At 39.7% G+C, this 23,828-nt stretch overlaps 1 protein-coding gene across 7 annotated transcripts in view; it reads right to left on the bottom strand.

The window, feature by feature from the left end:
- Positions 1 to 23,828, bottom strand: part of LOC120714300 (disabled homolog 2-interacting protein-like) — a 182,600-nt gene that overhangs the window by 105,769 nt on the left and 53,003 nt on the right. Inside the window, exon 1 of one of the 7 annotated variants that reach the window (XM_040000447.1) lies at positions 1,413 to 3,683. The exons of 5 other annotated variants lie outside the window; for them this stretch is intronic. In XM_040000447.1, the coding sequence (XP_039856381.1) occupies positions 1,413 to 1,536 (124 nt within the window). In that variant the 5' untranslated portion in view covers positions 1,537 to 3,683. Of the gene's footprint in view, positions 1 to 1,412; positions 3,684 to 23,828 lie in introns of those variants that run through there. One more of the 7 variants, XM_040000448.1, reaches the window with a different exon arrangement.

Below are 23,828 nucleotides of genomic sequence, written 5' to 3' on the forward strand. Positions count from 1 at the left end.
TGCCGAAAACTGCTTGGTTTAAACTTCAGCAATCCCCCTTGATCATGTCTGCACACGTAAATGCACTTGCTGTTTCCCTACGATTGGTTTATCAGCTATTTGCATTTGCAAGCAACTGAACAGGTGCAGCCAACGAAGTGGCCGGTGAGCATATGTTGTTCTTCTTACTGCATATGAATCTTATTTAACCCTACAAGCTAATGAAAGCTCTTTTTTTTCCCAAATGAAACAGAAGTGGGAATGTAACTTCAGTACTGCTGACTTTACCCGTCTGTGTCACCGTAACAATCTGCAGCCTGTGTGTAAAAGTTTTTTGTGCAAGGAGCTTGCACTTAGCCACAGAGATCAAGGCAAAGCGTGTTTTTGTGTGCCTTTGTACTTAAACTCGATGCACGTGTGCATGCATGCGTGTGCGCGATCTCTTTGGAGGAGTGAATGACACAGAGTGGAGACTTCAAAGCATCTCTTTCATCAGCTGGAGCGAAGACGTACAAAGCAGGCACCTACACACTGCATTCGTCTCGCTCTCACGCTCAGGTCCAGCTTTGTCCGTCTCTTACTATAGAAGAGATGGAGCACAAACAACATTAAGTCTCAGTGAGCGAGAGCCACATGTTTTCCTGAACTATCCTCACTTTAGAAACTTCTGCATCACATCCACTGCAGAGTAAATCACATAGTAATCATAGTTTTCTTCTTCATATCCTGGTTGGCACCTTACGTCAGCTCACTTAGAAGGAAAAAAATCAGTAGGTTGAAGATTTCAGAGATAATTCTTTCCTCTTCATTCAAGTAATGTTAGCAAAGCCTTGGGGGCAGACTTCTCACTAGAACCTTGCAGTTCGAACACTGCAAGCACTATGTACAGTGATCCAGAGAAGCAGCAAAGTGAACAAACACACTGCTGGAGGGCACAGAGTGGCAAAAAAAAATAAAGACAAAGTAGTTATGCAGTGCAGAAAAACTAACAGACTTCAAGCTTTTTCTTGGTTGCTAATATGAAAAAACACGCATGCGGGCAGAGTGCCCAAACAGGGTGGAATTCATCAGGTTCGCGATGAACTGCAAGCTTCCCAGCTTTGATGGTGAAATGTGAGAGCAGCATCACTTTGCGAATAGTTCCGCCAAACTGTCAACTGACAAACTCAAACTTCTTCTTAGGAACACACAAACATGAGCGGCAGCACACAGCTTGTTGTTGCCAGGACTAAAAATAATGCTACAAGAAGAGAAGTTCTCCTATGAGCGATGCAGAAGAGATGTCAAAAATTAGAAAAGAGGAAATGCCACGGATTATATGAGTATTAATGCCCTGCCAGCGAGTTTTTATCTAAACTAACATTGTGTACATGAGGTTGAAACTGCTGCATGGTGAGCTTTTTTTCTTTTTTAGCAGTTGTAGTATTTATTACCCCTGCTGGCAGACGGCCTGCTGCGGCTGCGTGACCGGCTCCGCTGACGCTGCAGTCGGGATTTGCCCAGGAATCTGTAGTAGTATGAGGGTCTCCCAGATCCCTTCCTTGTAACTCCAGCCATGGTGTGATTTCCCACTCCGAATCCGACACAAAAAAAATATGAACAGCACTAAAATCCAAGTCCTCCTGAGGTGCTACCAGCGCAGAAAAATGTGAGGAGAGGTTTTCATGGATCACAACTCAAATTTATGACAAAATTTCACTCAGGAGTCCTCTTGGAGACATTCACATCTACTCAAGTCCTCATTGGTAGTGTCAGAACAAAATCCCCACCACTGTGAAACCATTTCCCTCTGAAGAAAGAGAACATTAATCCATCGAACATTTACTTCAGCTCCAATACTTGTCCCACAAGCTCAGGTTACTGCTCTGAACCTCTGAGCACTCCCCCTCCTCAAAGTTTCCCACACAGAGATCCCAAAGGCATGATGTCCGGAATAGTGTGAGCGTGTATCCTGAATGACAGGAAAGCTGTTCCTGCTCCCAGTGCAAGAGTGCACTAAAGGAATTTTAGAGACAGTCACAAAGCCAGTTCCTCACATTCAAACAGGAGCGAAGGAGAATTTGTCACACAGCTTTACACAGTCAAAACAACTGTCCTCACCCCCTGAAACTCAAATCCTGTGAGTGTAGAGAAGACAACATGCTATGTGGCTGAGAACAACAGGGGGAAAAAGTTTGGGATGCCTAGAAAACAGGCAAAGCCTTCAGTGGAATGGAGTTAACAAGCCAGCTATCAGATCACAGCAGGTTTCAGTTCCCTCCCACAATCAAACTAAAGCTGCTGTAGACACACAGACAAGACAAACTCTGGAGCAGGAAGCAACACTTGCTAATAAAACGTCACAACCTTTGACATTCAGTGGCTCCGGATCCAGTTTTTTCAGTCATGTTCCAGGTTTTACACTTCAGCCACTAATTTGCCTCCTTAGGCAAAAAAAAAGCATGCCTGGGAGTGACAGCCTATCAGAAGCAAATGTAAATAAGCTATAAAGAGTGATAAAGCAGCCAATCACTGCATGCTATGAAGAAGACGGCCCATAGTCCACATCTAAATACAATGGAACAAATGCAGACATGTGTGCACATTAGGGCTTAGTTATGGAAGTGCTTTTAGCTTCTTCCTGACTTCACATAATGCTAATTCATACAAAACAAAACTTGCTCCAGAGCTGGATTTTCTGGAGAAGCCAGTCCTGAAAGCTGAAAGCTGATTTACTTCAAATAACTGTTAGTTGCTGAGACACCCCTTGAAAATAAGTATTTTTGTTGAATACCTTACAGAGCTCTTGAGATCATGGCGCGACTCCAAAAACGTAGATGATGTAATGTGTTTAAATAAAACAGGTTTCACCTGTCACTTCACAGGAAATTTCTAATACTCATTTTCTGATGTTGGGTACGGTTTCTAAGCAGATCTAACTGCGTGCTTGTTAAAATATGTTTAAAAGAGACTACAGTGAGTCCCAACAACGTCCACTGATTTCTCCTCTAGCCCCTTTAAGGCTGTCACGTTGTGAAGCACAGCACAGTTTCCAGCACTCCTATTCCAGTCATGTTTTGGCCAGTTGGACTTCCATCTCATCCACTTTGTCAAAACAGCCACCCAGCAACCTGAATTTTATTTGGGTGAGTCAATGGGAGCAAACAGGTTGGGTGATGAGCAAAGACTGCACTGGTGTGGGCAAAAAAAAAAACTCCCTGGGACATGGCCACGGTGTACATAGTCTGTGGTAAACGTCCTGCCTGCAAGCCCATACTCGGGTTTATATGCCATGATTTCTTCCACTAAAGACTGCTGCTTGGAGTCTGTCTCTAAGCTGGGAATCAGACTTTTGTCCCCAGTTATGATCCTCTGAATGACAGCTGGGTTACTTTGACAAATCTATGGTTAAACTGCATTGATTTTCAAGTCGTCAGAGCAAGCTGAAGTAGCGGGAACGTTCATGGATAAAGCTCAGCTGATATAGGATTTTTAAGAACAATACAGATACTGATATGTGTGAATTTTAAAATCCAATATTCTAATATATTGGCTAATATTTTTTTTCAGACGCACAAAACATAAACAGATTTCATTGTTTATTTGCTTGTTTATACACTTACGCTGTCCTTTTAACTGTCGATATCTATTTGATCAGCTGACTTTCAAGAGGAATAGTGGCCAAATTCCCAAACTTTTTCACTGTAGCCATGTAATTACAAATTGAAGGCAGAACCTCCCCCCCCCACCCCCCACTCCCTCCCAAAAAAATAAATAAATAAATAATAAAATTCAGCTCCACTCATGTAAAACAGCTATTAGATCCAGCTGGAAACTGACTAAAAAGTCACAAGTTAAGTTAAACTTATTACCAAAAAAGACACTTATAGAAATCAAGATATCTAATCAGAAACACACAATCATAAACAGCTCAAAAAAGGTCAATTTTATACGTTCTTGTAATCAAAGTCTGCCATGGTTTCCAAGATGAACGGATTTCTGTGTTGATTGTACCTAATCAAAGTCTTCCTCTCTTTTTCTCGCATACTCGCGCTTTGCAATACATTTCCTTCCTTCAGTGGCTGCTCAATTGTTCACTGTGATGCTGCTTGTTGCTAGTGAGAGCAGTGGGGACCATAACGCTGCATGCTGTGAAGAGTTTTTGTCATTACCCCAGTCCATAAACTCCCATCGACACAATATAGCAGTGTGTGTTTGTGCCTGTATGTCTTATAACATAGAGTAGGCATTCCCGAGGTCCCACAGAGCGTATTTAGCAAGCATACATCACTCAGTATCAAGCCAGAGCCTCCTGCTGCAAAGCAGGAGAAATGCATTGCCTCCAGGTTTTGCATTGCTGCCACTGAGCTCATGAAAAACAAAAACCCCTGAAGAGTGTACATATTTTCTGTACTTTTAAAGGTGAAAGCAGCAATAACCACACAACACGCAAAGTCTTAAAAACCTAGTCTGTAAGGTTACTGAACTCATATGGCAGTTGAGTGTTATTCATACACACAAAAGCGGCGCGTGTAAGGCCGGACCGCTTTCTTTTTTATTTGAAAGCAGATTGATCTTGCCAGCATGATAGTCGCTGTGGGAATAGCTACCTACAATGAGTTCTTGTTTGACCAGCCAGGAGTTTATAGACAGCCAGTCCAGGGGTCAGGAAGAGTTCGTGTACAGCTGGTGGCTCCCCTCTGCCTCGATGACAAACACACCAGTGGGCAGTCAAAGGGCCAAAAGGAAGAAAGGCCAAGAAAAAAGTAAAGTAAACCACAGGCTTTCATTTTAATGTGTATGCTGGCTAAAAACATTTGCATTATAAAAGGACCAAATAAGCTTTCGCAGGTACTAATGAATATGGCAAACATTGCAAGAATTCAAATTGCTTTTCAAAATAAGACCTCCAGAACAAAATGCTAATAAATCTGAGAATAACAGCTTAAAAAAACAATCAAAGGAGAGTTCCCCCAGCAGCAATATAATTTGGAATTGCAAAGTACTTTTTTAATACTAAATGACTACCAAACTATCTATTGTCAACAAAGCTTATAGCATGACTGATCAGGATATGTGCAAGGTTTACTTTTTTTTGTTAATGATCACATAGCTCCTCTTAAGTTCCTGCCATGACGTTCAGGTATTCTATCAGACTGAGAGCTGGACTTTGACTGATGCATAGCAACACCTTGGTTCTTTCCTTTTCAAGTCATTCTGATGTGCTTGAGATTGCATGTGCTTTAGCATGACCCAATTTTAGCCAGCTGTTAGCTACCAGATAGATGGCCTCATATTTGACTCTAGAATTATATACAGAGGCAATACAGAGGTCAGGTCAATGACCACGAGGTGCCCAACTCATCACTTCTCCTCCACCGTGCTTAACCACTGTTATGAGGTGAAATGTGGTGCTGTACATTTTGTCCAAACATCTCCACCTTGGTTTTATCTGTCCAAATAATATCGTTCCTGACGTCTTGTGGTACATTCAGATGTAACTTTGCCAACCGAAGCTGCACTGCCATGCTATTTTTAGACAGGGGAGGCTTTCCAAACAATCCACACTGGTTCAGTCTTTTTCTAATTTTACTGTCATGAAATTTAACTGTAGCTCTTGGGTCACTCCTTGTGGCGTTGTATGGACGCATTCCTGCACCAGATCAGTGCTCTTATAGAGGTGGTGAAGTAAATTTGATCAGTAGCACCTGGCTGTTGCTTACCCGTTTAAATCTTTTAAAAGCTGAAAAGGTGTACTTCGTTTTTGATAAGACTGGTCTTCATAGGTCTAGAGGACATCTGAGGTCTTATAAAAAAAATAAACAATAATCAACATATTTTCAAGTTGTGATGAATTTTCTTCCAATTACTCCAATTACTCTACAATTCTTTACAGTCTTTTTGACAGCCTTTCCTCAAACCCAAGAATCACTAGGAGTTATTTAAGTGACTATTTTCCAGTCAGTCAGCCACGTGAATTGATTATTCTCAAGAGCAGCAGAGTGGAAAAGGCTTTTTAAATAAAAAAAGTCCTGCAGTGTACAGACAGAGTAATGACTCAATCTATCATGATAAATGTATTGCACTGACTGTACTGACTGTACAGGACATTTAGGGCAGTGAGAACGAATTAAGCAAGAGTCAAAATGGTGTCTGCAGGTGGAGTCCTGCAAAGCCTTTTAGCCTTTTAGTGCCTGCTCCACTCGACTTGACTTGTTTTCAGTCATTTTCCTTTACAAACTCGTACAACGTAATGTGCTTATGGCTGTTACAGCATGCGACTGAAAGTCTTGCGACATCATTTCTATGAGACACGAACGCCACAGCAACGGATATCGAGGCGCTGGTATACGTGCTGGTCAGTTTAAGGCTTTTTGTCAGACTCAGGGACCACCATGTTGTTTTTTGTGTAGCCATTTCCTGAATTGTCAGGTTTCAAAATTAGCGGCTTGGATTTTTGTGAAGGAGAAGCTCTCATGACTCAACAAGTGATACTACTGACTAGCCAATCAGTGGCATGCAGTCTGCTGACGTCACATTTTCGAATCGCCTCAGATCACTTGGAACCCCAGTCGAGTAGGCACTAAAAAAGTACCTGGTACCAAGTACTACCACCTAATGGTAACAGTAAATAAGGGTAAATTATTCGATTTACTCAAACACAACAGCAAAATCCTTTAGAAAATGAAGTAGAAGATGCCTGAATGGTACCTGAGAGAAACAGAAGTGAAAACACCACATGGGGAATGTGAAGTCAGTGTGACCTGTTGAACTGACCACATTGTATCCAAGATAGAAGAACAGTAGAAGTTTGTCCAACTAGCACTAAAGACTAATGTTTCACTCTGTTTCTTTACAAGTTTCTGCTTTTGTCAAACTCTGACTTCACAAGAGTATTTTACTTGAGAGGGTGTAATTAGCAAGGCGTACTCAACCCAAACCATCAGTGTTAAAATGGTAAGAGCAATGACATTTCAGAGTTCTGAAAGTGAGACCTAAAACCCAGAGAGGCACTAAGTGAGCCTGTTGTTCTCTAAACTACTGCTGCTCTGAAGATGGAACTAATTCCACTTTCCCCACAAAACAAAAAGACAAAGGGAGACGTATTGATTCTCAACACAGCTCACTCTATTGTCTCCACACGGACGCAGGGTCGAACACAGAAAAGGGGAGCACAGTGGCCATTACTGCTCAAATACAGCCAGCCATTAAAAGCGAAACATCTCAGACAGAGTCACAGGGATTAGACAGCTCTAAGAAAGCGTAAAGATTCAAGGACTGAGTGTCTCGTTCATCTGGAAATTGAGAAATGCATTAGTATGGATTACAAGCAGTGGATAGACCGAAACTGATGGCTACTGCTACTGCTGCTGGAGTCTCCTTGGGCAGATCATAGCTTCCCCTCTAAAAGACAGCTTGACTTTATTATATGTAATAAAGTCACGATGGATTTGGTGTAAACAGCAACAAACTCGTCCTACAAGTAAGGGAGCACTTATCAAGAGCAACAAGAAGAAAAGTCACAAGCTGCTCTCCAATATCAAGTAAGATACAGCAATGAAAACAGTATAAATGGACAAAACTAAATAATAGCAGGCAGGTCTTCAGCTTCTTTTTAAAGCTATCAGCAACGTCCACATTCTCACAAGCCACGGTCTCATTTTGTGTCCAGCCTGAACCCAGCTACTGCCAACAAGCACTGATCAGATAGCAAGGAGCACATTGCGTATCATTTGTCTTCCTCTATATCTCTCTTCCGAATAAAGGCTAACAATGTACACAGTTATATACATGCCTGTGGCATTACTGACTCACTACATCTTCTCTTAAAATGGACATTAAAATTTTTTTAATGTTGCCAAAATATTTTCATAATTCTGTTTTCCTATAAAAAATAGTTAGTTATGTTATCCAAATATTATGAAAAGTACATGTTTGTATTTATAATGGAGTCAGTATGTATACAATACTTAATTACGATTCAGTTAAACAGTAGATCATAATTGTATCAACACTGACCCCTACTGGAAAACATGGTAATGTACAACTCGGTGACACTGACAACAGTCTATTTGTGCCACGGTGTAGGAAAAACTCAAATGCTGCATACTTTTATGACAGACTTTTAAACACAGTATCAGCCTTTGGTTAAACATATAAGTAAATAAACTATTGTTTACCATGATATGCAGGTTTCATGTCCAGGACTGTAATCATGAAGCAGCAGAGAGACGGGGAACCGTGAAACCATCTCAACCTACTCATACTCTTTATTGTTCCATGCAGAGGGTAATTAAGTTAGCCGATCCAAATTTTCTCTTTGAACACATTCAACCTACCCCTGTATGCTGCTATAGTGACAGACTACTTACATCTATCTAAGCGTTCTTTTCTTCCTCCTCTTATTCATGCCTCCCACTCCCTCTTGGCCAGAGAGTAAAAGGCCAAACTGGAGAATGTCCCGTCCCAAGCAGAGCTCATTATACAAGCCTAGAGACAGAAAGAGAACAGGCGAGCCTGTGTGACACCGTTGGCCAGAGACAAACAGATATGCGAGATGGAGGGGGAGGAGAGGAGAGGAGATGAACTCCTCTTAAGCTTTGATTAGAGGAAGAGCGCAAATCAGCAGTGACGAAGGGAGAGAGATGAGAGGGAGCCTTCGCTTATGAAACAGCCACTTGAGAAAAGCACAGAGGGACCTTTGACAGTGTTGTCTTCAAATGTAATATTAAAATGCCACAAAGGGCACATGCACAGTCATATCCATTATGTAAAGTAACAAGCAGCTGCTTTGAAAGTCCTTCCAGAGGCAAGTCTCGCTGCTCGGCAGCTTTCGTGGTAACATCTTTGAGCAGTTATTTTGAAGCCTTTATTAAATGAATGAGGAGAGAGGCATTTGAAAAAACAAAGAACACTACACAACACAACACTATGGCTTAATTCAGCCCTGGAGAACAGCCTGCCATGGCTTTACAAAATCCTCTCACAGATTTATGTCTCTGTCTGAGGTTTCTTCCTGTTGAAAGGGAGTTTTTCCTTCCCACTGTCATCAAGGTCTTGCTCAAAGTAGGCCGTCTGATTGTTGGGGTTTTCTCTCTAATATTGTTGGATCTTTACTATACGATATATAGTGCCGTGGGGTGAGTGTTGTTGTGGTTTGGTGCTATATAAATAAAACTGAATTAAAACTGAATTAGGTTTTTAAAGTGAGATCAGCAGTGAAATCCATGCTTTTATTACAACTCAACTGGTACTCCCATTTTATCCTCACTGCACTGGCTGCCTGTCCATTTTAGAGTTAATTTTAAAATTCTTTCATTTGTTTTTGCAGATCACAAATTGTGGAACAATTGTGACCATTAGAAATTAGAAAGGTCTCCTCAATGTCGATATTTTTAAATCTGGTCTGAACACCCACCTCTTTGGTTTGGCTTTAAACCCATTATAGAATTGTTAATTTTATTATATTGTTTACTGTTATTGTATTTTTTATTTTTAGTATTTATACTTTTTCTTGTTTAAGATTCAGCACTTTGGTCAGTGCTAGCTGTTTTTAAAGTGCTTTATAAATAAAGTTGGCTTGGCTGAATGGGACTGGATATTTCAAAGTTGCTTTGCTCCAGAAATACTAGTTGGTCAAAGTATTTAATTAAATTTTTATTAGGTATAAAAAAAACAATTGGCTGCATAGCTCTGCTATGTTAGGATACCACCCGCCACAAACCAGGGCTGCAATCCCAGTACACAGCAGCGGCTCTGTCTGCTAATAAACTATTTAAAAAATGAGCAGATGACTACTGTGCAAACTAGGTTCAAAAGAGAAAAAAAATACAAGAATCAACTTAACTTCTTAAACTTGCTAAACTGCATCAGGGCACTCAGCGGTAAAGCAATTAACTCAAACTAAAAGGTTGATTTTACTGCTCTGTGTGACTAACCACCAGATTAACTTGCATTATTTGCAACAGTGTTTCGTTTTACTGTTTATGTTCTTTACAGGGTTTTATCACCATGTTATCATCTTCATTTGATAATGTCTCTGACTGTAGTAGGCGGCACTCAGGGGGATCATTTTGTGTGGAAAAATAGTCATATGACCTGTGAAATGCCCATTTTTATGTGAAGGCACACAGACCCTACAGCAGAAAGCCCGACTTAACAAAGAAAGTCCATTGTGATACTCTTTATCTTTGACCAGTGTTTTAGTTTTTGAGGATTTGTGCATCTGTTTATTAATACTTGCGACAGTGTACTCGACTGTGTCTCCAAAAAGTGCTGTTTTTTATTGAAATACCTACTGTGAATATTAAAAAAGCCCCTGAAAAATTATAATTACATGACAGATTCACTCCGAAACTAATAAATCTAATAAATCTGAAAGTGAACTTTCAAAGAATAAAAACAAAACTGAAAAGAGCAAACTCACTCTGGAAACTAACTGAAACGAAACTAAACTGAAAAAAGGAAAGAAAATTCTAATAACTGGAAAGCACAAAACTAAAACAACTCTGGTTCTGCAGTACTTTGAGTAAGAAAGTGGTATTATAGCCTGATCACAATGTTACATTCTGCACAGCTGCTTAGATGACAGCCTTTATGGAACATGTTGTGTTCCATTTGAGCAGGATCAGGCGCCTGCTGATCAACTTATTAGCATACTGTCATTATACTGGAGGCTTCCCTCCTGACCACCTCACTCTTTTACTATTCTGTCCTTCCTATACCAACATGCAGGTTGACAGTAAATGAACACAGTCGTGCACGGCTGTGTGCAACACATATCAAAGAGACAATGTAAGGATTAGAGTATGAAAAGCCCATACTCTGCTGCTGACGTTTAAGCGAACGCTTACATAGCAAAATCTGTTCCAATCGAGCCATAGACTGCTGGTCAGATTCTAGCAACCCGCTAACTCACAAGTACAAACACATCTCCATCAACTACACTGAGATTTTACTCAAGCAAATGGGATCAATCCTTTGTGGAAAAATGCATGTTCTAAGCATGACGCACAGACACATAATACATGTTAAGCTCGCCACAGGTTTTCACTTTCCATCTCCTTTTAGCAATTTCTTATATAATCCAGATGGAAAAGTCCCCTTTAAATGTCAAATACCACGCTGTTCCTGCAGGAAGGGAATGGAAGAATAAAAGTCCTCAAATAAATAAATAAATAATCATGTCATTATAAAGGCTTAAAAAAATCTCCATTCACATAAAAACACAAATGAACACAAAGCAAACCAATCCGAACCTTCTTCTCTGTGCTGTACTCTCTTCAGTAACCACCTCATGTAAACACTGTGATATTAGACGTCACAGACTCAAGTCTACCTCATCTACACAGCAACTCTGGAGTTCTTTCTTTGACCTAAAACTCTGTATGTGTGGACCAAAGGCTAAAACAAATGGAAAGGATAATATATATATGTATATGTGTTTTCAGAGCCAGTTTTAGAGCGCTTCAAGCAAACATTATTGAGGTTTTGCAATCACATGACAACAAACCACACAACTAAATTGTCTGTTATTTCGGATGTGTGAGAATGTAGGGTTGGGTGAATAAGGCCCCAATAACACGGGTCTAGAGACCAGCAAGTGACTTCCTGGCAACCACCAGTGATTGAAAAATGTGCATTCAGTGATTGGTGGCCTTGAAAGTACAATTTTTCTGAAAGTTTTTTAGCTGCAGCGTTGGAGAACAACCTTAAACTTGAAGGTAAAAGTTCTCTGTTTCCACTTTGAGTTGCAATATTTCAAGTTTTACCACTGCTTTGTTATTAGTTGGCAAGTGTTTGCAGACAAGTTGCCATCTTCCATCTACGCTACACATCACCAAAGCAATCTGCTAGCGACCAGGGTAATTGTAGTTCACTAAAACTAAACTACAAACTAAAAGACACAATATGACAAAAATAAAACACTAAACTTCTGGAGGAAAAAAACTAACCAATACAGTTTTGTGAACCACAAGATGTCCACAAGACTGAGACTCAACTGCTTTCATAAAATTATGTTGTTGTTTTTTTATTGGTATTATATACACCCGTGCTGATTTTACTAAAATGTACTAAATTTTATTAAATCTTGCCTCTGAAACTAACACTTTAATAAAGTGTTAGTAATAAAAACTAAACTAAAACAAAAAAGAGACTCAATAAAACTAAACTGAATTAAAAATAAAAAGTCAAAATGAAATTAAAATAAAAACAAATTAGAAAATACAATTCTATTACTCTGCAACCGATTTCACCTGGCAACAACCACCAGCAACCACTTGTCAACCTTGCGACATTTAGTTTATACAACTCTTGATGAATGTGTGCTTGGTGCCGCATGAGAAACTTCTATACTAAATAAACCGAACAATATGCCATTAAAAGCTTGTGGTTGGAACGTAACTTCAAAGCAAACGTTTGAACTTTCATTTGAACATGATGTACTGAAAACTTGTTCATTCTGATGTCAAACAGTATACAAAAAAGTGTTGTCAGTCTTCTTGCTTCACAGCTATCAACCACGGTAGCTAAATTATGCATACACACTTCTAAAATAGCATACACGACATTTTCTTTCTTGTCAGGAATCTATAATTCTCTTTTCTCTGACAAGACCAGCTCTAGAGACAGAAAACATTAGAGGACAGGCAGAGCCAGGAAGTTGGATTTTTTGGGTAGAGAAACATGTCATTACAGAAGCAGAACTGTATTGCTTCAAATTATCCTCCTCAAAAACGCTATTCCTCAGCTTTTTATTGCTCTTTCCCTAACTTTGCCCTTGCAATAAAAAAGCATTTTCTCACTTCTCCTTTAATTACTCACTTTCTCTTTGCTCTCATTCACATTTAGCCTCTGCACAGAACTCTACTTAAATAAAGCTTAAAGAAGACCAACAAAACCTTTATGTGTCTCGTACTTTATTTAATTCCACTTCACATTCTTCATATTGGAATGCGTGGAATTCAGTCACAGCACATGTAAGGGTCACTGCTATCCATTCAGTCACAGAGGCTCCATTGTCATATGAACAATAGGCATAATTTGTTAAACGGCCATGTGGAATTTAAGTGGTCCACAGAGGGAGGCTACGGAGGTCACTAGAGATTTGGCAGCGATACCCAGGGGTAGTGCTTCTCTATCCATAAACCACTGACCTTTGATGTGTGCAAATGTGCCAACTGTTAATGGGTCTCTCACCTGCATCTGGCATGCAATCACCCACTTTCTTCTCCAACTGTGGCGGCTACAATGAGTCGGTGCACTGCAAGAATTTGTATGCATGAACACGGAGCCTAGACTTTGTTGAGGCGGTCCTCTTAAAGCAAAAGGAAAGGCCCACAAGCTGTGCCGCCCAATCAAGCTGACTTACATCAATGGGTCAATAACACTTGGACAGGGGATACGCTACCAGTTATGTTGCCCCTGAATTCAAACAAACATGGTGGGGGCCCTGTAGTACCATACCCCCCGCCCATACATAGGAGGATTGGCTCTAAAGTGTTAGCACCCCCGCATTTAGGCCCACATGTGTACTTTATACAGCCCTGGGCTGTATTAAGCTCCAGAAAACAGACGACAATCAACTGGGAACAGTCAAAGATTTTCTCCCAGAGGGGTTTTGGATATTATAACTGCAAAGTCGCCTGACAAAGTCATATGCGCAAGTTAAACAAAACTCACAGAACATTTGAAGGAACACAGTGTCTCTCAGTGTCTCGCACAGCGCACAGACTCCCGTGGTGTTACTGCTGGGTGCTGAACAGTACAGATGGAGGTGTTCCTCACTCCGAGCTCGAGCAAGAGTTCACACATTTTTTTTTTGCTTGATGCTTATCAAAAAGGGGAAAAAAAGAAAAAAGGGAAGCTGCTGAAGAAGCCTGAAGAGTAATTGAACATAGCAAAAAAAAGTTTCTAAAAAAATGCAGCAAATATCAATATCAACAGAGAAGATGAGGTCGTGCATATTTCCTCATGATCTAAGCAGGTGGCCTTGTAACTTTTATGCCTGCGACTTCTGACACAAGAGCCATCAGTGTAAATTAAAGATAACAACTGTGACATATTTGTATCTAAAATGACTACCTTACAAGTCCTAAACAACAGAATGAGTGTTGCTTTGTTCTCTTTGCATAGACAGAGAAAGGAATGGAAGAGCAACAGGAACATGAGCTTCACAGTGTTCGGAGCATTTTTGCTGGGCGCATTTTTGAAGAAGGGTTACTAAAAAGTGTTATTTCTAGATTACACACTTGGAGCAAAAAAAAAAAAAAAAAAAAAAAAGGTGAACTGCAGAGCGACGATCAGGTCTGACAGTGAGAGATGCCACGGGGCCAAGATGATATTTAGATAGGTAGATGTTTTTCACCGTTTCTTTTTTTGTTTGTCTGTTTGGGGTTGTTTTTTTTTTTTGGGTTTTTTTTGTTGTCGTTTTTTAAATGAACCCCCAGTATACAATATTTTTTTAAAAATCCAAAGAAGCACAGCTTTGAATTTCAAACCTGATAGCCACTGCTCCCTTTTACTTCTTTCTAACTAATGACAAGGTAGAAGAGGAGTTTAGCATTAAAAGTAAGTTAGAAAATAAAGAATAACACTAAATTTTTTCTAAAGGTGTTGACTTTGCTTCATTAGTTCCCTTTCTTTTTAAAATCTAAACTTTTTAGGATTCCCAAAGAAAACAATCCTGAAAGATTATATCTCATAGTCTCACACAAATTAAAACAAAAGACTAAAGAAGTGCATCTTATCCACTAAAAAAAAAAAAAGAAAAAAAAAAAAGGATAAGGCCAAATATTTATCCAAGAGTTAACAGCAGGCAAACATCACATTAAAGCCTGCGAACATATAATACATAGCTTAACAATGTAGAAAGGTATGCGGTGGGGCATTCCACTGTGCAGCCCTGATGTGCAAACATCGAAAAAATTACCCCCACCTGTAACCTCTTCACAAAAATCACTATCTATAGCTGTGAGGTAGCATAACATAAACAGCAAGGAAGGTGATAAGTGGACATCATCAGCATACTAGTAAAGTTTCTTTTAAGTATACTTTATCTCTGGCATCTCCATTCTACTATGAAACAACCAACCTGGTAGGCAAAAATCCCAATTGCTTTATACAGGACTTTACACACACCTGAACCTCATTAGTCTCTACCATCGAAAAACATAGGTCAGACCAAACAATACGATTCTAAACAAAGGACAGGAATAAGATTATGCATGAAATTGACAAACTCATTTACTCAGCTAAATGGTTTGGAAAGTAAAACACGGCATACAATACAACTCAAAAGACTCTATAAAGAAAATAAACAATACTATACAAAATGAAAAACCCTTCATTTGGTTACACCCAGTGATGCAATCAATGACCTCATGACCCTATATAAACAGGAAGTACTGGGGCAGCCCTTCTCACACGCCTGGTTTAGATATAGGACCTGATTAAAGGAAAAACATGGTAAGTATAACCAAAGCAACATAAAGAAACATAGTTTACCAGGCATTTGCCTGTGAACAGAAGAAAATTCAAATGACCTAATGGTTAATAGTATTTGCTTTAAAAAACATATGCATGGATGTAATGGATGCAACTACCACAAAAAAAAAATCTGAGTAGTATGTTAAGCAAAGTTAAACCAGCAATGTATAAATTAAAGCATTAGGGTTGACTGTAAAATAACAAGGAATAAACTATCAATATGGTTAAGGGACAAGTGGTAAACGAGTTCATGCCTAACCACTTTGTCACAATAGCATGTAAAGGAACACCTGGATGTGCTGTTTTGCTAAACAACAGATAATGATAGATGAAGACAAAAATGGACTTTAGCAACAATTTTCAAAGTACTTGAAGAGAGAAAAAGAAGCAGTATTCGATTAAAGAACACCGCCTTGCCAGCTGTTTATATTCTGCTTTGGGGTTATGGGGCAGATGGTGGAAAAAACACATTATACAGGATGGCTTATTCCAGAATTCATTATATAAGCTATATGCTATTAGAATGACTCTTACAATACCCCTGCACCAAAAAACAAAAAGGTCTGTAATTTCCCAAGGGGTGTCCAAGCTTTTGCATAAAATCAGAAGTCTGCTCTTCAGCTGACTCAAATTCAGACTTTGTGGACAATAAAACCCATTTGGTGTCAATGAAAATCCCATATATTCTCCTCTGGCTTCACAAGGAACAGCATAAATATTACATTGAATACACTGGAGGTCAGAATAAATGCTCCCTGTCCCTGACCTTCTAAAGATCACATTTACCAGTATATTTTCTTATATGTGGCATATTATTTTGCATGGACCCACGGCTCCATTATATCACTCTTACGGTTTACCTTACAAAGCTCCAAACCTGTACCTCCTCCTGTGGGTCCTTGTGTATCTGAGAAATCAATATAAAATTTCTCTGTACCATATCACTCCTCTCTCCATATATCTTTATGTTTATAACAACCCATATGCCTGCAGCACACGCAGCAAACTTGGCAACTGTGAGATTTACTCTGAGTTGTGTGAAGGTATTGTACTCCAGAGCCTTACATAATTTATGATTTTGATCTGTATTCAGTACAAATTCACAGCAGGGTATTTCTGGGCTCCCCTGCAGGGCTAAACGAAATGTACTGAGATCCGGATGGCAAAGTAAGAGAATGTATAAAACAGAAAATATGCTCAGTTCCTCTTCAATTAACCCTGATTAACATCAAAATGAATCCACCTTCCCATCGGTTGGAGCACTACTTTGTAATAATGAGAAAAAACATAAACATAAGGTCTGTTTAATATCAGCACGGTGGCACCAACAAATGCAACCAATGAGGAAGTGCAGTTCCTTTTATTGCAGCTTGAGAAATTGATCAGTTCCACACTTTATAAAAGACAGCTCCATGTTTTAAAGCTTTAATGGTAGCATGTTTGAATTACCAAATTATTGATTAAAAAAAAAGAAAGAAATCAATACATGTACTAAGTCCCCTAGCTGTATATTTTTTGGTGGCTATCACCGACCATACTATAATGATGGTATTTCATAGTTTGTCTTTAAAATAGTGATGTATACTTTTTTTTTTTTAAATGACGTTAACGCCATAACCGCATTAACGCGGGAACTCTCCATTAGCAAGTTAACACGGATCGCCCTATGCGCAGTTAGCTCATTAATGCGTTAGCACATTAGCGCAGTTAGCTTGTTAACGCATTAGCGCCGTGCAGCCCCACGCACGGGGCGCTTCGCGTTAACTCGTTAATGGAGATTTGCCGCGTTAATGCAGTTATGGCGTTAATGTCATTTTAACGAGATTAACACTGACAGCACTACTTTAAAACTCAACAGGTTTCGATGTAGCTTGACTGTGTAGCTTGCAAAGAAGATGACTAGCAAAACTAGCAAAAACCCACCATACAGGATGGGTTTTTGTTAGATTTGGTAGCTCTCATTTGTGATACCGCCATATAGAGCAGGGCGATATGACCAAAAATATTTATCATGATATACATTTGAAAATTTGCGATAACAATATAACTGACGATATAATTGACACTAGACAAAATACTTTTAGAACTCCACAACTTTATTAGTGCGAGAAAAAAAAAAACCCATCAATGTATTTTCACTTTAATGCACATAAAAAATAGCTGCTTGTTTAATTTATATAAAAATGTAACAGTGCAAATGCAAATTCCTTGCTGACATTTTAACCAAAAGGCATTTCCAGTGGAAATTAGCCGACATATCCTCAGCATAACCATGTATAATATCCACAAAACTTAAAAAGAGGTTATACACACACAATACGGTAATATTATGTTGAAGCGCAGTGCGTATCACTCCGCGAGGTTCCTGCCTACGATAACCGTAATGCCCATCAAGCGGTGCAGGTTCGTAGCTTAGCAAAGTCGTACTAAAACATTTTCCAGCGCTGTGTACCACATAAAATCGTTTCGAGGTCAGTAAACACAACCAGAATTCATACATAAGGCACACGGGATTATAAGGGGCACTGTCGATTTTCAGAAAAATCAAAGGATTGATTTTAAGTGTGCCGTATTTTCCAAAAAACATCCCGCTAGCATGCGCTACCAAAAATAGTGCTTTGTTGTGTATCTGACGGATGAAAGCTAAACCAGTTCCACACCACTGAAGTTGCAGCATCTTTAAAAACCAATTCCGGTTCATCCGTTTCTTTTAACGATCCGGTTTCGCCCTTCTTATTCTCTGTCGCCAGCACGCTTTTTATGCCGTTTGCGTATGAAAACAAAGGCACTGCGCATGCGCGTTTTACCCATATTTTATCACGATATTTCATTTTCTTATCATTGCCCGACATTATACCGGTATTATCGTGAACGGTATGATATGGCCCAGCCCTACCGCCATACCAATCTTTGTCTTTTTCAACTCCAGAGATGGTCTCATAGACTCTGATGTTGAAATGCCTAAACTTAAGATGTTTATAAGCCTAGAACAGAGAAACAGCTGTGGACTCCATGGCAAGTTTCCCATTCATAACAACTGGGAGGTTTTTGTTTTCATTACACAATCACTACACAAGAAGACTTCCAAGAGCACTTGGAAGAATACTGGTTTGATTTACTTGTAATTTATGATATTGTGGTTAATCCTGGTTCATATGACTTGATCAGCAGTATATATTTTATAAAAAGTCCCTGGAATGAAAGAAAGATTTACTGAGAAGTAAGTATTCACAGTTGCTGGCACTATAAAAGTTGATCTTGTGCTATATATTTAGTTTAGAAACCAGCACGAAACTGTTCTGTTTGTAAAATCAAGTGTAACAGCAAGCTTGTAAAAGAAATCTACAAACCAGATAGACCAAAGGAAAGTGTTTGTTTTTGTTGGGCAAAACCTTAAAGCTTTAACAGCTGATCAACGTGAGCATCACCTTTTCAATTTCCTGTTGTGTGGAAAGAGAGCTGTCCAAAAAGAAAATGTGCCTTCTGATCTCAGTCACTTTCAGTGAGGCGCACTGTAGACAACACAGCTAGTGGAATCTGTCAGCAAGTCTAAACACACACAGATGCATGGAAGAAAACACATGAAGCAAAAAGCAAAATAAAAAAAACCCATTGAAACAGACATTTAAATTATGTTTCCCATAATTTGCCCATAAAAGCGTAGGCATCCGACTGATCAGCACCATTTCTGTGTGGGAATCCACATCCCAGCTTATAAACAATGATCTCTCGAGTCTCGCTCTCCAGCACACACACATGTGGGTGTATTTGCGCATCCTTCCGCTGATGAAATGGTACTTGTTAGAAAGGGAGGAAACAGATGGATTTGGAGTTCTGTATTTGAACAGCTTCAATCGCCTAACTGAGCAGGCGCGCTTTCATCTGTGTGGTGTTGCTGTGTGTGGAGCTATTCAGAGAGATCGAGGGCAGGACACAGGAGGAGTGTAACTATCTAGGACAGTGCAGTCTCACACCGCTGGGTCTATATAAAAAAACAAAAACACTAACAAGCCATTCAACTGTAGCTCATTGTTAAAGCAGGTTTTATATCAGTATCACTAATATTTGGCTTATTTGTCATTAAAATAGCTGTGGGAATGTGTAAGTACGTGTGTGTGTGTGTCTGTGTGTAAAGAGTCAAAATGAGTGGTGGGAAGTTATGTGACAGGAAGTGAGGTGCACTGCAGGGAATGGGGAACCTCTGTGGCGGGAGTTCATTTTCCCCTATTTCCTGTTTTCTGATTCGCCTCAGCATATTTGACCGCATTCTTACGTCACCCGTGTGCTTTCTCCGGTCTGTGTACGTCCTCGTACGTAAATGATAAACTCAGAGAACAACTGTAAGATAAACCTTGGAAGGGAACTGATAAACAAAGTGCGCAAAATATTTCTCAAAGTCTGCGTTTTTAGAAAGTCTCTTAAACATTACTCCATTTTTCTAATTGCTTAACCAACTGTGGGGCTGGAGCCGATCCCGGCAGCTGTAGGTCAAAAGGCTGGCTGCACACTAGACTGGCAGCCAGTCCATCAACGGGGCTGAAACGGACCGACACACTCTCGCTTCCACACCGCACATCGGAGATCTCATTTAAAAACACCCCCCAAAAATCATGCAAACTCCGTACAGAAAAGGTCTCGCCTGATTTGATGTGATTGTTCCAACCAATGCACCATTATCCCGTAACTAACACTACAGCTGGTAACACCCACAGATGTATAATCTTTTATAAAAATCTATTAATCTGTCTCCCAAGGAGCATGTGTAATTTAGGTGGACCCCAAATTGCTGTGGCTCAATATAGCAGATTTTCCCCACAAAGAACTGCAGTAGCAATACTTGTATTTCAAACTGTACAGGGTCTAGCAGCTTTATTTTAGTGGCAACATTCAACATTTGAATGAAATCTGAATGAGACTCATTTTAGGTTTCCAGCTGGGAGACAGACGGTAATGACGACAGCTTCCAGGAAGACGAGGAAATGAATTATGGATAAAGTTCTAGATTAAAAAGAGAAAAAAAATCACAGCCCACAGTCTAATAAGGCCAGTTTTATCTGAACATATCAGAGTTTACAGTACCAACATCTGCACGCAGCATGGTGGTACACTGCACATATGATGACACAGCAAGTTTAAACCCACCATGAATGAAACCAGACGAATAAAGAGCACATGCGTCTATTCCACGGGCAGTTTAATAGGCAATAATAAAGGTGTGGTTCAAGGGCAGCATCATCTGAGTTTATTTATTCAAAAAATTACTCATTAAGGAAAATATGCTTGATATAAACTGACTGTGTAGCAATCAAGTAAATTTAATTTGACAAATTCCATTAAATCGCATATTTTACATTGCACTTGTGCAACAAAATTACACAGAAAATTTACATGTAACTTTTTTTTCCTTTAGTGTAGGAGTCAGTAATGTGTAGGTGACCCAGTACTTTTGTACACATAGTGTTCAGACCTCAGATTACAGACTACAGATTAAAAGGTGGTGCAGCATTGTGTGTTTACAATTCGCAAGTTAGAGAGCCACACTTTTGGGCGGTTCGAAGTCTGATGTAAAATTGTTTTTGTCCAAGACAAACAAATGTAAGTAAAGAGCGACTGAGGTACTTAAATGACCTCCACTCCTTAGTGGTACAAATGTTGAGGGTGATGGATTAGTATTGGTATGTTTATTAAAACTACTCTCCACATATTGACAAAAAAAGAAGGCTTAGAGCACACCACAAAGATCACAAATGAGTATTTTGCACTGCTTTACCTTTAAAGAACGCTATATTCATCTTTAATGATACTCTAGCTGGTACTCTGGAGTCCAAAGACTGAGCTGAGTTAACTTGTGCAATAGGCTGGCAAGCTATACAGGGTATAACATGCATCTTCCCATGACGATTGAGACAAACTCCTGAATTAGTTATGAAAATGACTGAATTAGCAAACAGTGCATGTTTATTCTACACGTCCATTTCCTCCCACTCGCTCTGTACTGGAGTGTTAAATAAAGGCAGAAAATGCCAAAAGCAATATAAAGAATTTAGGCTTACAGACTCATTGCTGTTTTGTTTTTTGTGTGTTTTTAGGGGGTAGCCCTAAATTCAGAAATTACATAGTAGTGATTAGTCATCCAGCGGGCAAACATTGAAATGGCTAATTGAGTTTGATAAAAATGAGCACTGAGTGCAGTGAGAGTACAGCTGTACTCACGTGTCCAAACATGTAATCTGAAATACACAGAAACACACCGAGAAGATTATTACACACAATCTGACACACACAGCATATGCACAGAGTGTGCCCTGCAAAACACGTGTTCAGTAATTGGATGTCGTAATTGTACCCTCTTCTGCCCCCAAACCTAAAAGCCACATACACAGTGAAACCACCTCTTTATCCTGCTGTCAAACATGTACTAAAAACCCCTTTTGTTGTCTGTGATTTATGACTCTTCCTAATTACACAAGGTTTTTTTTTCCAAGGACTGGGTAGGAAAGGTAAAGGAAAGCTGGAAAGAGAACAACAAATGGGTGCAGGTGGTTTGATTTCACAATGATCGGAGCTTCGAAACAGGTATGATCAAGACAAAAGATGTTTATCTTGAATCTTCTCTGAATCATGATGTTTGGGATTTAGGAAGCCAACTGATGTATGAATTTGTAAATCCACGTATCTTATTTTTATTTACATTTATTACAGGGTCTCAACTATTTCAGATTTGTATCATTCAGAAGTAAAGACGGGCACAGGCTCAGTCATCATATCATCAAAAGACTCTGAAAATCTGGAGAAATCTCTGTGCGCAAGGGACAATTGTATTACGGCACATTTTGACCAAACAGTTCATTCTTCAGTAAATACGTCACAGCCCGCAAACGTACAGAAAACTCAGCATGTGTCATACATATAAAAATAATGTTCAAAATGAAATCTGCAAAGAGTTACGTGCTACAAGAAAACAAGCACTGGAGCAAAGTTTATCAAACACCACTGCTGAGTGGCACACTTCACTGGAATACACACCAAAGATTTAGAAGGTCAGAGAGGGAGAGATAGCAGAGACACTGAGCAATACTGGAATTCTATTATGCCTTTAGCCAGAGCGGTGGCAGTTTATCACAGCAGTCAGTCCCTATCTGCAAACATCCTTCACTTTCACTTCTTAAGAACACTTAATCAGCTCCCAGCCTGGGCCACTAAATGCAAAGATTCTACAGATTTTACGTTTTAAGTGTTCTTTGCTGAAAATGTCTACTTTGTGTCTGTTTTGGATTGTTCGAGTGTTTGTAAAAAATAAAATAAAATACAGAAAGAAATTAGAGAAAATCTGACGCCCTGAAAAACTCAGGTCAACAAATCTGCAATCAAGCGGTCCAACAAAAACAGGATCTACAAATACAGCCAAGTGCACTGGTCCACATCACTGCTGACCTCCACCCTCTTACGTTTTTCCAGTCCCTCTTATTATCTGCACCGGTCCTTGTCTGGTGCTCTGCTTCACGCATCTCCCTCTCCAACGACTCTGCCAACTTAGGAATGCCATTCTAGCAGTCACTCCATAACTCTTAACTCAGTGTTCCAAGTAATCCCTCTCCTCCGGCTGTTCTGAACCTACTTCCTTCCCCACAGCTGCTGGCTGGCCCAGCTTGCTCTAATAATAGGACAACAATGAACGCCGCACACCCGGACACACAGCATTGCACTACTACTTCAGAGCGGGGGGGTGGGGGGCACTCAACAAAATTGAGTCTAAATTAAGCTCTGAAAAAAAAAAAGGCAAAATCATTTATGCAAAAAAAAATAAAAGTAACTGGTTAATATCTATCCTCAAAAGTGTAACTATCTAAAGTGTTGACATTCTGCCCTTATGTAAGTGGATAAAAGACTGAAGCATGTAAACACATGTTGGTGGAAGAATGATGATGAGGCTGCACATTCAAGTAAAGCTGCTATCTTACTAGGACACTGTAATCACACAGGAGCTGATAAATGAAGACTACACATGGCTAAAGTAGTTAAACACCACCCTGTGCCTTGCCACAAGGTGGTAGTGGAATGAGAATATTCCTCCAGAACAAACACACAGAGACACATACAGAGGTGGTGTATAAATGTATAATTTATATTACACGGCTCTATCAGGTAAAGCAGCCCCCAAGAGGCGTGCACAAACGCCTAAAGAAAGGGAGCCGTTAACCAGAACAAAGAAAATCTGGAGAAGCTGAGATTTAAACTGATTTTTCCTGTTTTCATCTACTGTCGCCCCACTGCTGGAACCCCAGCTCGCAATCACATGCTACAGGTCTTTTGCAGCAGTACCGCAAAAAAAAGAAAGCGTAATCTTTCCTTTCCCACCTATATTTTGCTTCTCTCTCTGA

Source organism: Simochromis diagramma, unplaced genomic scaffold (assembly GCF_900408965.1).
Source record: "Simochromis diagramma unplaced genomic scaffold, fSimDia1.1 OVJJ01000596.1, whole genome shotgun sequence".
Lineage (NCBI taxonomy): Eukaryota > Metazoa > Chordata > Actinopteri > Cichliformes > Cichlidae > Simochromis > Simochromis diagramma.